The sequence below is a fragment of the Dysidea avara genome, chromosome 5, assembly GCF_963678975.1.
Source record: "Dysidea avara chromosome 5, odDysAvar1.4, whole genome shotgun sequence".
In the NCBI taxonomy this organism is placed as follows: Eukaryota; Metazoa; Porifera; class Demospongiae; order Dictyoceratida; family Dysideidae; genus Dysidea; species Dysidea avara.
Window position 1 is genome coordinate 21,922,130 of NC_089276.1, and position 12,497 is coordinate 21,934,626.

The 12,497-nt window shown below is 37.3% G+C and overlaps 2 protein-coding genes across 2 annotated transcripts; both read right to left on the reverse strand.

Annotated features, from left to right (window-relative positions):
• Positions 1-258: 258 nt before the first annotated feature.
• LOC136255115 (von Willebrand factor-like) lies at positions 259-2,301 on the reverse strand. The gene is made up of 4 exons (XM_066047835.1): positions 2,297-2,301; positions 1,630-2,252; positions 1,335-1,502; positions 259-1,190 (listed from the first exon to the last, which is right to left on the reverse strand). The coding sequence occupies exons 1-4, from the start codon at positions 2,299-2,301 to the stop codon at positions 259-261; spliced, it is 1,728 nt and encodes a 575-aa protein (XP_065903907.1).
• A 1,278-nt stretch (positions 2,302-3,579) lies between these two features.
• On the reverse strand, positions 3,580-5,218 carry LOC136255116 (sushi, nidogen and EGF-like domain-containing protein 1). Its single transcript, XM_066047836.1, has 4 exons — positions 5,021-5,218; positions 4,871-4,945; positions 3,663-3,947; positions 3,580-3,588 (listed from the first exon to the last, which is right to left on the reverse strand). Exons 1-4 carry the CDS (start codon positions 5,216-5,218, stop codon positions 3,580-3,582), a joined length of 567 nt encoding a protein of 188 aa, XP_065903908.1.
• Positions 5,219-12,497: the final 7,279 nt, after the last annotated feature.

Consider the following 12,497-nt stretch of genomic DNA (forward strand, 5'->3'; position numbering starts at 1 on the left):
CTTCAAGCCTTTTCCATTACATGCTGTTTTAAAATGATTAGGTGTTGCTTACTCTTTTAGTACTAGCATTTGTTTTCATTGAATTCTTCATACAAATACATAGTGCATGCTCTCAAAGCATAGTTGTGTAATACATTATGATATAACATATGATACAACTTTTCTAAACTGAAGCCTTACATAACGCTATATTTGCAACAACTGCACTAGGTTACTAGCTATATAGGTGCATATATATAGCAACCACAGTAGTGAGGTTCACTTACAGCAACCATAATGTTTTCTCCATTCAGAGGGGAATGATATTCCATCAGCAGCACAAGCAGAAGCATATGTCGCTAAACTCTCACAGTAACAATGATCACGGTCTTCATCATTACAATTACAATAGTCAAAAATGCAATCCTGATGGAATGGGATAGGATCAATCATTGTATTACAAATACCAAAGATTGCACTGGTCAATGCATCACATCTCTTAATGGCTTGCTCTCTTATATCTCCTACACAGAAAGGAGGTTCTGCTAGTAAACCACAACTCGACGTGTCACCAGTAGCCCAACTGTTACCAAACTCTTCAGCCGTATCCACTGGATTGCCATCTTGATCCATGAAATCATCAGATGGATTGTCATTATAATTACCACATAATCCACAGAGTTTGTTCTTCCACAAGCTAGAGGTAGTGACCTCCACACGATATAATCCATCCCAGAATAATTTCAGTGGTTGTTCCAAGAGAGTCACTTGAGGATGACCACCAACTTGTAACACCTCTACTTTATCTGACCGATAAATCACACCTATGCTTTTGTTAGTGTTTTGTACACCATTTACTGTTACTGTTCCACCTCTTCCTAAGACAATTACTAGGTTTTCACTAGGGACAGAAATAGTTACTTGGTCTACAGATGAAACATGTTCATTGTGTGCTCCATTTCTAATTACTACACTAAACTCATCACTGTCACATGGGGTTGTTAAAATGTATTCGCAATCTCCTTGAAAATCAAAGTAGCGAAGGTCAAATGTTTGATAGTGAGACTCTCCAGCAACAGAACAAGTCGGTCCATCAACCAGACACGGCAGCGTTTCACATTGGAACTTTTGATCATGGCAGGTACAATGAGAAGAGCAGTTGGGTTTTATCTGTACTCCTTCTTCAACCAACACACCATTGTACTCACATGCTACAAAATACATCAAGTGGTCACATAAGCACCATCGTACTTTGTGTACTTGTAAACTATAATTATTAAGTAGCTATGACAACATTCATTGTATAGACTCTACTGTATAGAGATTAAAGGACAACACGTCACCTTGTGCATTACCTGTACAAAATGATTCATCCACACATTTTCCATCACGTAGATATTGTCCACTAGGACAAAAACATCCTGCAGCACATCCTCCAGCACACACTTCATCTCTGCCCTCACATGTCTGAGGACACAGTGGACCACAGTCTTGGTATGCCATACTTTCAGGACAATCAATAGCTAGAGAATTCAAGAAATATATGTACATCACTCTTACTACTATAACATGTGTAATACTGCAAGAATGCCATATGCAGATACTCATCAGCACAAATAACAATGTAGTACTAGTTTAACAATGGCTTACAGCAGTTGTATTGGTTTCTCCAGTTTGATGGTTGTGCTCCAGCATCAGTGCAAGCAGCTGCATAGTTAGACAATGAACTGCAGTAGCAGTCCTCACGAGTGTCAGGGCTACAACAGCGGTAATCAAATACACAGTCAGCAATGAATTGTGTAGGATCTATGACAGTATTACAACTACCAAGGCTATCCTCCAACATTAAGTTACACCTAGCTTGTGCTTCTGCTACGGTAGCAGTACTACTGTCACAAGATGGCGCATCTTGTTTTGATACTTCAGGGCAATATGGAACAGCCCAACTTGTACCAAAAACGTCTGGTGAGGTCACCAATTGACCATCTGGTGTCTTAAAGTCATCAGATGCATCATCATTATAAGTTCCACATTGTCCACAAACTAGCCCTCGCAGTTTTGTAGACACCCTAACAGTAGCAGTGAGGTAACCATCATAATGTACCCTGACACCTTCTGACTTGAGGATTACATGAGGCTGTCCACCAGCTCGGACCACATCAACATCAGCTGTTGAAATGATCACAGTGTCGCCAATATTAGGTTGCAGTACACCATCTATTGTCACTAAGGCATTACTTGTCGATGAACGTGAGAGCAAAATTTCTCTGGGACTATTATTAGGAATTACAATTCTGACTTGATCAACACAGGACACGCCATTACCACAAAGCACGTTTACAGACGAAATCAAGAAGTTATCAGTATCACAAGGCTTGGCTAAATAGTATTCACAGTCTCCCATATAGTCGTACTGACGTCCATCCCAGGTAATGTAATGAGGATCACCACTGGCTCTACATGTTGGACCATCAATATCACATGGAACAGATTCACAGTCAAACATCCCATCAGCTCCACATAGGCATCTGGTAGAACAGTTTGGTTGTACAAACTCTCCAATCAGGTATGGCCTTCCATCAAGCTCACATTCTACGTATATGAACAATACATTCAGCATGTGTTGTGATCTATAACAGTGAACTATCTCTTTGTGTATCTGTATACATTGATAAAATGATGGTTGATGGCCAAAACAATTAGTTAAATGAAACTACAAATCATGTCATTAAATTGCGTGGGATGAATTATTATTTGTGAACTACAAATAAATTTCCTGGATTCTATATAATCAATAGCCACAGAGTTGATTTGATCTTAACACAACAGCAAATCAGCTATTTTACTAGCAAAAAATAACTATACCCACAAATTCCACAGGACAGGTTAGAACTAACATAATAACCATATATTGGCTTGATATGACACCATCATGCATGAGACACTTACTCAAAGGTTCCGTGCTATTGTGTAAAGAATAAATATATAGTCCGTCTACTCCTATATTGCTGTTATCATCAACATCAATGATACTAGTAGTGGCTGACGCAGGATGAGTAATAGCCAAGTCACCACATGTGATCCCGACTTGTGCATGAACACCACCACTGCCACTCCATTGAATAGCATCATCAGCATATAAATATAATGCATAACTTTGTTCCCCATCTGTGGCAAGGACACTTTGAAATGTGTTTGTCTAAAGAGTTGGAGTAAAAGCCATTGAAACACAATAAAAATAATATAGCACGTAACAAACAATACAGGCTACAACCACATAATATAAAATGGACCATTCTTGAATTAACTGAATGTAGCTATAAGCACCGCAAACACACACTAGTCATATTTATGGTTTGTATACAAATAATGTGCAATCATTATCATAATTACGTGACCTGGTCTTATAATACCTGTCTTGTAGCCTTTCTATAGTTGATGATATATATCCACAGCTTAATGTCTTATTACTGAGGCAGCAAGTTAAACTGTTGTATATTACCAAGACACATACAAATATTATGAACTCCTGATCAGTGTGGTACATTTCCTGATTACTAAAATACACAATGGGAGTTGTCATTGATTAAACTTTGAAACTTAAAAATGCTATATGGTAGACAGGTCACGTATAGACATAATACCCTCTGAAACATTCATGTGTTTACTGACTATACCCTTACCTGAGATGCCATCCCACCATTTGCACCAACATGATCCCAAGTAGCAATGAACAACTGGGTAGCACTAAAGCTACTCTGAAGGGGAAAGGCTGTGCTTATGATATCATTAGCTTTGCTAAGTAGCTCAGGAATGGTACTCTCACGGAACCACACATTTCCACTGGTCGTTGTGTCAATGTTAATCCAGAATGGAGCAGCCAAGTAGTTATCTCCACCTAATGGAAAGGTTTGTGTAGTGTATGGTATTGGTTTCCCTCCAAAGCTTAATCCGCCATCTGTGGTGATCTACAAATGACAGTAATAAAAATGTACCATTCATTATATATCTATAGCTAGTTATGCAGTCACATGTACCATAGCTAGCATAGTAAAAATTACATTGCTACACATTTGCTATGTGTGTGAGTATTGTTGTGTGTGTGAGCATAACTCATTATGTCATTATTCATACAGTATGTGACATCCCTTATAGAGATGCACAGAGCGTATCATTGTGTTGTTCATGTTAGCTACCTATAGGTAGCTACCACCATCACACAAACCTACTGTACAGAGCTAGATAGTCAGGTTAGCTATATTAAACTGTCAACCATAATATACATTCTAGAAATCACTTACTATACCTTACTGCATAGCTAGCTAACTACATATAATGTCAGCTGACAAAGCCGGGTCAGTTATTGCTATCAGTTTATCCTTGCTGTAAAAGTGTACTCAAACTAATTAAAGCCATATAGGTGCGGTGTGCGATACCAAGAGATTCAGTACTATGTGGGGACCACATCACCACAAACCTGCCCAGACTAGTTCATCAGTCAGCCGCCATCAGGATGTCCTCGAAGATGCATATGACAAACTGAGTAGAATTAATCGCTGATGACATAGAAATGCGTAAGTTAATTATGTGTACATGATGATGTAGGGGGCGTTACTCGCCAAATTTGACGCCATCTGATTAAACTCGCAACTCGTTTTTCTCATCCATCAGGGATAGTTTCGCTATAAACGGTCGCTGGTTAGAATGTCATTTACTTACTATTTAACATATGTATTCATCAAAACCGTAAGTTAGTCGCTTTTAAAGATTGCTGTACTACGCTCGATACTTTATCCACTCATTACACGACTAAATCCTGAAATATTCCGTATTCTTGATTGTTCACGTGACTCCATGCATAACCTCTACAGCTTCGGATATGCTATGCTACATTGTCAGCTATGATACCCATACAGTTGCACACATACGTAGCTGTGATGTGAGCCTGCAACTGATAACAATTAAACTGCATGAATTACACTAACATACATGATAATATAGATTAATCTAGCTACCCACCAGGACTTGCACATTCACTTACACAGAAATCAAAGAACACTGTGTTGCAGAAATTATAAGTTTCTTTTGAAAAGATGCATTCAAATGAGGAATCACCATTGGCGAGTCGTTGGTTAGGTTCTTCGATGCCTTCTCCAAATGGGAAGAACTCAGACAAAGGAACACAAAGTGTGACCCTAAGCAAATACAATAAAACTATTAACACTGTTTTATTAGCCATACTGGACTGTACTGCAAATGTCGATATCACATTTCCTTTTATATGGAAACAAAATGATCACTGGTTATGTGGCCTTAAATCAGCTGCATGTCTGGATAATAAAATAATGTATTGTGGTTTACTGATTGAACATAATGCATACTTAATTGAATGATGTAATCAAGCATCATCAGTTGTATTTCCTGGTCAATATCATTTACCAGCCGTTTTCATGTATATTGGCCCCTGGCACTACTGAGTATAGTGTTTGGGCAGAATCTGGCCATGTTTGACCTGTGGATCAAGTCATCATGGAGTCTTGGAGTTGACACATAAAACTATTTGTTCAATGTCATTTAGTTACTAGCCAAGATTGTGTCTTTCTTTAGCTTCCATTCTAGGTTATAAATATGGCATGCTTGAAGTGACCTCTACTATTAGGGATTAAATATGTACATGGTATATCTTCAGGCGTAGGCGGTGACCTTCCTTGCTTCATTATTTTTTATTTCGCTATGATATACTTAAAATTTCTAATTTTCCTTATACTTGTTTGTTACTTTCTTGTAACATTATTATGACTGGTGAACCCGCTCATTAATACCTCCAGTAATATTATTTAGCTACAGGGACTGGTAAGAACCTGTTAATATAGGGAGTCTGACTCTTGATGCTATAACTCTGTTTCATAATGCAGAAATAATATCAACCTAAGGTCTCTTTTTTGGAGAACAAAATTGTGCAATCATTATATGCAGTGATATATGTAGATAATCAAAGAACATACTTTTCATGCTGCACACGCCCTTTCCTTTTATTCATCAACCCAATTCAGCCTAACATTCTATGCACTGCTGTGTTAAATGCAGTTCATCTCATCTAATTTTTAAAAATAAAAATTACCCTGGTCAATTTTGAGGAGTTTGTAGTGACCAAAAACATAAAATTAAGTTGAAATAACTGTGACCTTAAAAAAACATCCGCAGGCTTTGAAACACCTATATATTTAACAACAAAACATCCTATTAAAGATCAGATATAGGTACACAACTATAGCAAACCCTGCATCCAAAATGCAAGTGAGGAAACGGTACTATTATTGGCAACTCAAGGAGCTAAGGATTTGCAAGAGGTGTGCATGTGTTAAGTTTTGCATAAATTCTGTGTATACATATAGTTGTAGCCAATCATATAACTAGCTGCTAGAAAATTCTTTTAAGATAGCAAATCCATCACTACACATATTGCAGGTAGTGTGCAGTCACACACATCTTACAATAGCTTACAGTTTATAACAAGACCACTAGTATTATCATTTTATTGTCTGCATATATGAAACAGAAAGCGATGATTCGGTTCATGCATAGTTGCCATGGTACAGTCACGTACACAAGTTGTAATTGAATAAAGTTGCATGCACATCACTAAAGAGAATATAAAAATAGTTTACATGCAGTGATCAAACATCTGGCTAATGCTTACATCAGACAATTAACACCAGATGTAGTTTCCTCTGTGCTAAGTAATTTGTTACATTTTATGCCATAATATAACTAGCTAGATGACTTCATCTAGCTAAGTGCCAATTGTTATATTGATAAAAGCCAACAATCCATTAGAAAAAGCCATACAACTGGTGTTGTGATACATAGCTAAATAGTTTCCTGTAGACTAATGGATTCTTGATGATTTCAGCTAATGTATTAGTCATCAATAATAATAGTGTTATTTTAAAACCATGTATGACATCATTTCCTGTTTAAGTTTATTATGGGATCCAGTCTGTAATTTTTAATACAGCTAGTACAACTTTCATGATGATACTGTGGCCTAACATTATGTTGTTATGTTACTGTATTGAAATATGTTTATATTTCACATTATGCATATGCATAGGAAAAAATACTGTGATACGTACCTACAGTATGTTATATACACTGTGGTATATATTGTCAAAGATAAAAGTTTGCAAATGTATTGTCCTTACAGAATATTATATTGCACAATACACACAGTATACACATGCACACACTATGTTTGCAAAATGCATGCACACAATCTACAATACACTAAACATTGCGTATTATGCACCTACAGACACCCATTACACACACACACACACACACACACACACACACACACACACACACACACACACACACACACACACACACACACACACACACACACACACACACACACACACACACACACACACCCACGCACGCACACACGCACACACACACACACACACACACACACACACACACACACTTACACACACACACACATACAATATACACACACACACACAAAACAAAAAGCAAAGCAAGCCTTCAGCTGCCATGCTAGCACGGGTCTCACCTACCCAGTAACCAGCATGCAGACACCTGTGTGCTACTCAAGTGCTATGAGTCAGCACAGGAAAATTCTCCTGGGGCTGGACTAGTAACCCAAAGGAGGCTGTGTCATGTCTCACAGGTGAAAGTGTGGGCACTTCACCCACTATACAAAACATGGGCAGTTGGCATTTGCTTCCCCAGTTTACACCAGGTACCCAATGACATTACAGTTGGGTGGGCTGCTTCCCCACATCACACTGTGCCACCAGGTCTCCATTTAAACAGCTGGGTAGACTGGAGCAGTATGAGTAAAGTTTGACCAATTTGGTGTAACTGCATGTATAAAACCTCTGGCTGGAACCTTTCTTCTCTCTCTCTCTCTCTCTCTCTCTCTCTCTCTCTCTCACACACACACACACACACACACACACACACACACACACACACACACACACACACACACACACACACACACACACACACACACACACACACACACACACACACACACACACACACACACACACACACACACACACACACACACACACACACACACACACACACACACACACACACACACACACAACGCGCGCACACACACAACGCACACACGCAACGCACACATGGGATCTACACGGTTAATAACAAATGAGGTGATTTTGTTAACTATGAAAGTCACACCATCTGCTGTTGTGATTGCCTGCAGGTTAATGGAGTGCATGGTGATGATTTCAGCTAAGATAACAAATACTTTCTATTCAGTATCTAACTGTCACTACTATATATATGTGGACAACTACTACATTAATGACATCAGACAGTTGCCTATTACACAGTTTGTGACAACAGCAAAGCATTAATTAATGTTCTTTGTGCTCTCAGATTTGCTGAGTTAGCTATAGTAATGTAGCTAAGTTAAACATTGTTCTTAAAGCTGGACTATATGTATTGACTATGTAGACTATGTAAACTGGACTATATAGTAGCTGATTAAAATTGTTCTTTTCTATGTGACTAGACTCATTACAAATGTAACAGTCATAAAGTTCACTCTGACTGAACAGTTTTTAGCAGAGTACGACATCTTTTCTTTCACCACTGACACACATCACACCTCCCAAATCATTAAGACATAACAAGAGTTCATAATATTAAAGGGGAAGAATATCCTACTTCAGTATAGCCTGTACAAACATGAATCTTTATATGCAATAGCATGAAGAATTTCAGTAAAACACTGGTTTCTCTAGGGACCACAAAGGAGTAGGCATGGCTCACGAAATAAAATCACCCAAAAACCAGCCTCGATTCTCCCAGACAAGGATGAGGCAGTATTGGTTAGGTAAAACTAAGCCCAAACAAACTTTCAAATCGACCCGAAACGGTTTCAACAAGTTGCTACGGATTTTCTTTTAAATTATTTAATGGAATTTTCTACTTACTGAGTAACTGACTGACTGACTGACTGACTGATGCCTTCAGACAAGCGTAACTCGATAACAGCTAAGGCTACGGGCTTGATTTTTGCACTGTTCAACGTCACTTCACTCATTGGCATACCACAGTATGTACAATGCATTCATTCTTCATGGACTTATCAGTATCTTCCTTTGTGTCCCATTCAACTTTGCTGACAGCAAAAAGTGTCAATTTGGTGGTAGCACATGATGGCTTCTTTTCATACGGTAATCTTCCATAGTGGACATTTTGATTGCAGAGGTGCTTTTCAAACAGTTCTTGATTTGTACTGCTGTGTAACAGGTTGAACATAGCCGACAACAAAGCATAATGGATACTTCACTTTTCAGATGATAATTGATATACCTGAGGTGTGCAGCGCCATTTCTTTTGGTATGCGTGGATTGCAGAGATACAGTTTTTGATTTGAAATGCTGTGTAATGGGTTGAACATAGCTGACATCAAAACGAAATGGATACTCCACTTTTCAGACGATTATAGATATAGCTGGGGTGCACAGCACCATTTCAGATGCAGTATGCATGGGTTCACCAGTCACAATAATTATTTACAAAAAGGTTAACAAACAAGTACACAAAAAAACAGAATTTTCAACTAGAGTACAGACCATGTTTGAAACAAGCTGGAGTAGTGCACAATATTAAAACAATAAGAAGTGTCATATCCCTACTGTGCATTTTGTATACTTGTAATATGTGACCCTATTTTGGAAAACTATACATCTAGGCACATGCTAAATTTGTGGGATTTCTCAATTGAAAATTTCAGTTATTTTTTTAAATTTAACTTTTTTGCATATTCTTATAAAGCAACTATTAAGCCTTCTTGCTGTGAAATTTCACACCCATAGCTTCTTTTATCTAGGAGATATACTCAATTATATCAGACCATGTAGTAGTTTCACAATGCGTGGGACAACAATTAACTTACAAATTGGGTGATTTGTTCATTCCCAAAACATTTTCTTGCCTTTGGACAATAATACAAGTGATTTAGTTGAGAAAAAGCACAAAGAACACATGATTAAACTCTAAAAGAACTTTTTTCATTAATTTTAGATTGTAAGAATGGTGATCTTTGTCAACAAAGTGATTTGTCATCAATTTGTCACATCTGATCACTATACAGTTCTATTAACTGATAATGAAAAGTTAGTTTGTAATGTATTAGACAGTAAATTGGCCATATCTTTGGAATGCTTCAGTGTATCATCACAAAATTTTCACACAAGGTAGATAACCACTCAGTGCTTCATTGTAGCTATAAAAAAAGAAAATTGGCCAATGTGCCCAAATGTATGGTTTTCCAAAATAGGGTCACATATTATGAACTCTTGGACATTGTAATTCTAGCACTTATTATAACTTACCACTTGCTGTAATTTAGCACTAATTGTAACCTAACACCTATTGTAACTTAGCACTTATTGTAACTTAGTACTAATCATTATTGTAACTTAAACTATAGGCACTTATGTTATTGTAACTTAAACTAGGCACTTATGTGTACGTACCGTGTACATTAGCATAAAAACCCTGTTGGGTGTTTGCTAATCAATAAATAAATACATAAAAATTAAATAATAAACTATTTTGTAAAAAAAATTTTTTTCTTTGTCACTAATACAGAATCATTTATTCAACATTTTCAACATTCAAATATTATTGTGGGTTCTATATACACACATAAATAAAATAAATATATATGATTGCATCAAAGTTTTGTGCCTTTTATGTAAATGTCAGCCTAGATATGGAGACCGATGAAGTCACAGTTGATGACCAGACAACAATGCCCAACACAATAGAGACCCCAAATACCTTCGTGAGAGGTACATTGAGAAGGATGAGGTTCAAGGCTACCTAGGTCCTGTCATGGATTTTTCTCCTTTCTCCAACTTTTCAAACACACCTTATGTAGCTAAAGTCTTTGAGCAGGCTGTAGGACCAGGTGTCCTACAGACCTTCAGCACTTGTGCTGTAAAGCATTAATAAATAAACTAGTGTCCATTAGGTTCTACTTGGGGTACTTAGAAATATTGAGTTACTCTCTAGAATTCCTATGGATATAATTACATAAAAATAACAAGGAGAAAACATCCTGACCACCTGGTAGACTCCTGTAAGCGTTCGAGCGTAAATCAGATGGCTGCAGGTTCGAGGCTACCTAGGTCCAGTCATGGATTTTTCTCCTTTCTCCAACTTCTCAAACACACCTTATGTAGCTAAAGTCTTTGAGCAGGCTGTAGGACCAGGTGTCCTACAGACCTTCAGCACTTGTGCTGTAAAGCATTAATAAAAATAAAAAAATAAAAATAAAAGATTTGCCAATGAGGCTGAGGCCGCCAGCTCCTTTAATAATAATAATAACAACTGTTAGATTGAAGATCCACTAATTTAATTATTACAAAGTACTCTGGTGTTACCAAACTGTTTTACAGAACAAATAATTGTACTGTGGTTTCCTGTCAGTTAATGGAATATTTACAAAGTGTATAGTGGTTGTCTCATATGACCTCAGCTAATGTACATTAGGCAAAATGTGGTTATATACATGTGTGTGCGTTATTAACAAATTAATGGTATGCCGTGGCTCTGCAGTCTTTGATTCCCAGGGCACATTCAGTACATTATCATGTATTCAATACATAAAGTAACTACTACAAGTAGCAGTTGTTCTGTGAATATATGTTCATAATGATGTTGATTCTGATCAAAATTTTAACTTCTCTACATAATCATTATTATACATGCTGTCGTAGTTAAGCACATTACAGCTATTATGTGAGAACATAGATGAGGGCTGGTACGGAAAACTGTTAGAAGTTATGGCTATGTGGATCGTGGATTTACAAATATAGAGCTGCACAGGTGCATACATCTTAGGCCAAGGATATACACTTCAACATTATTATGGCAAAAACTTGTTCAAACTGCATACTATACACACTATGACAACAATGTATCACACATTGCTACTGTACAAGTAGGTTGTATAGCATCTCAGTGAACTGCATATTAGATCCTGGGTAAATGCAGCTAATTCACATTTGCATATACAATTATGTACAGCAGTATAGCCAACCAGGACTTTACTGGTCATCACAGTACTGATCAGCTGTGGTGATGACAGCTAAAAGCCCTGGCATTTACAGTATGAAAGGCTGGTCAAAGCCTGTTACATATGCTATTAGCTTATATACAGTACCAGTATATACTACTTAATCTAGTGCTTTAACATTATTTGCTGTTACACTACAATGTAGCAATCAGTTTACAAAAAATCATTCATAACACAACTCATGTGTGCATATGTGTCAAATTGCATCATAAATCATCATCAGCCGCAATACTACTTAATTATGTAATCAGACAGGAAATGGTTAAAAGGAAATTAAAATGATGGGTTAATGCATTACTGGGATTAGTATAAAGGCGACTTCAAATGCTCTGTTGCATTTAAGTTAGAAAGTGAG

What these genes read in the sequence shown, in the direction of transcription:
- LOC136255115 (XM_066047835.1), bottom strand. An exon ending in GAGAAACCAATACAACTGCT is followed by an intron (nt 1,503 to 1,629) that starts GTAAGCCATTGT and finishes TGAATTCTCTAG; the next exon opens with CTATTGATTGTCCTGAAAGT. An exon ending in GGATGAATCATTTTGTACAG is followed by an intron (nt 1,191 to 1,334) that starts GTAATGCACAAG and finishes TGTATTTTGTAG; the next exon opens with CATGTGAGTACAATGGTGTG.
- LOC136255116 (XM_066047836.1), bottom strand. Translation starts at nt 5,218, where the DNA reads ATGGCTAATAAAACAGTGTTAATAGTTTTATTGTATTTGCTTAGGGTC. An exon ending in CAGTGTTCTTTGATTTCTGT is followed by an intron (nt 4,946 to 5,020) that starts GTAAGTGAATGT and finishes TAATTCATGCAG; the next exon opens with TTTAATTGTTATCAGTTGCA. An exon ending in TGGGTATCATAGCTGACAAT is followed by an intron (nt 3,948 to 4,870) that starts GTAGCATAGCAT and finishes TGTCATTTGTAG; the next exon opens with ATCACCACAGATGGCGGATT.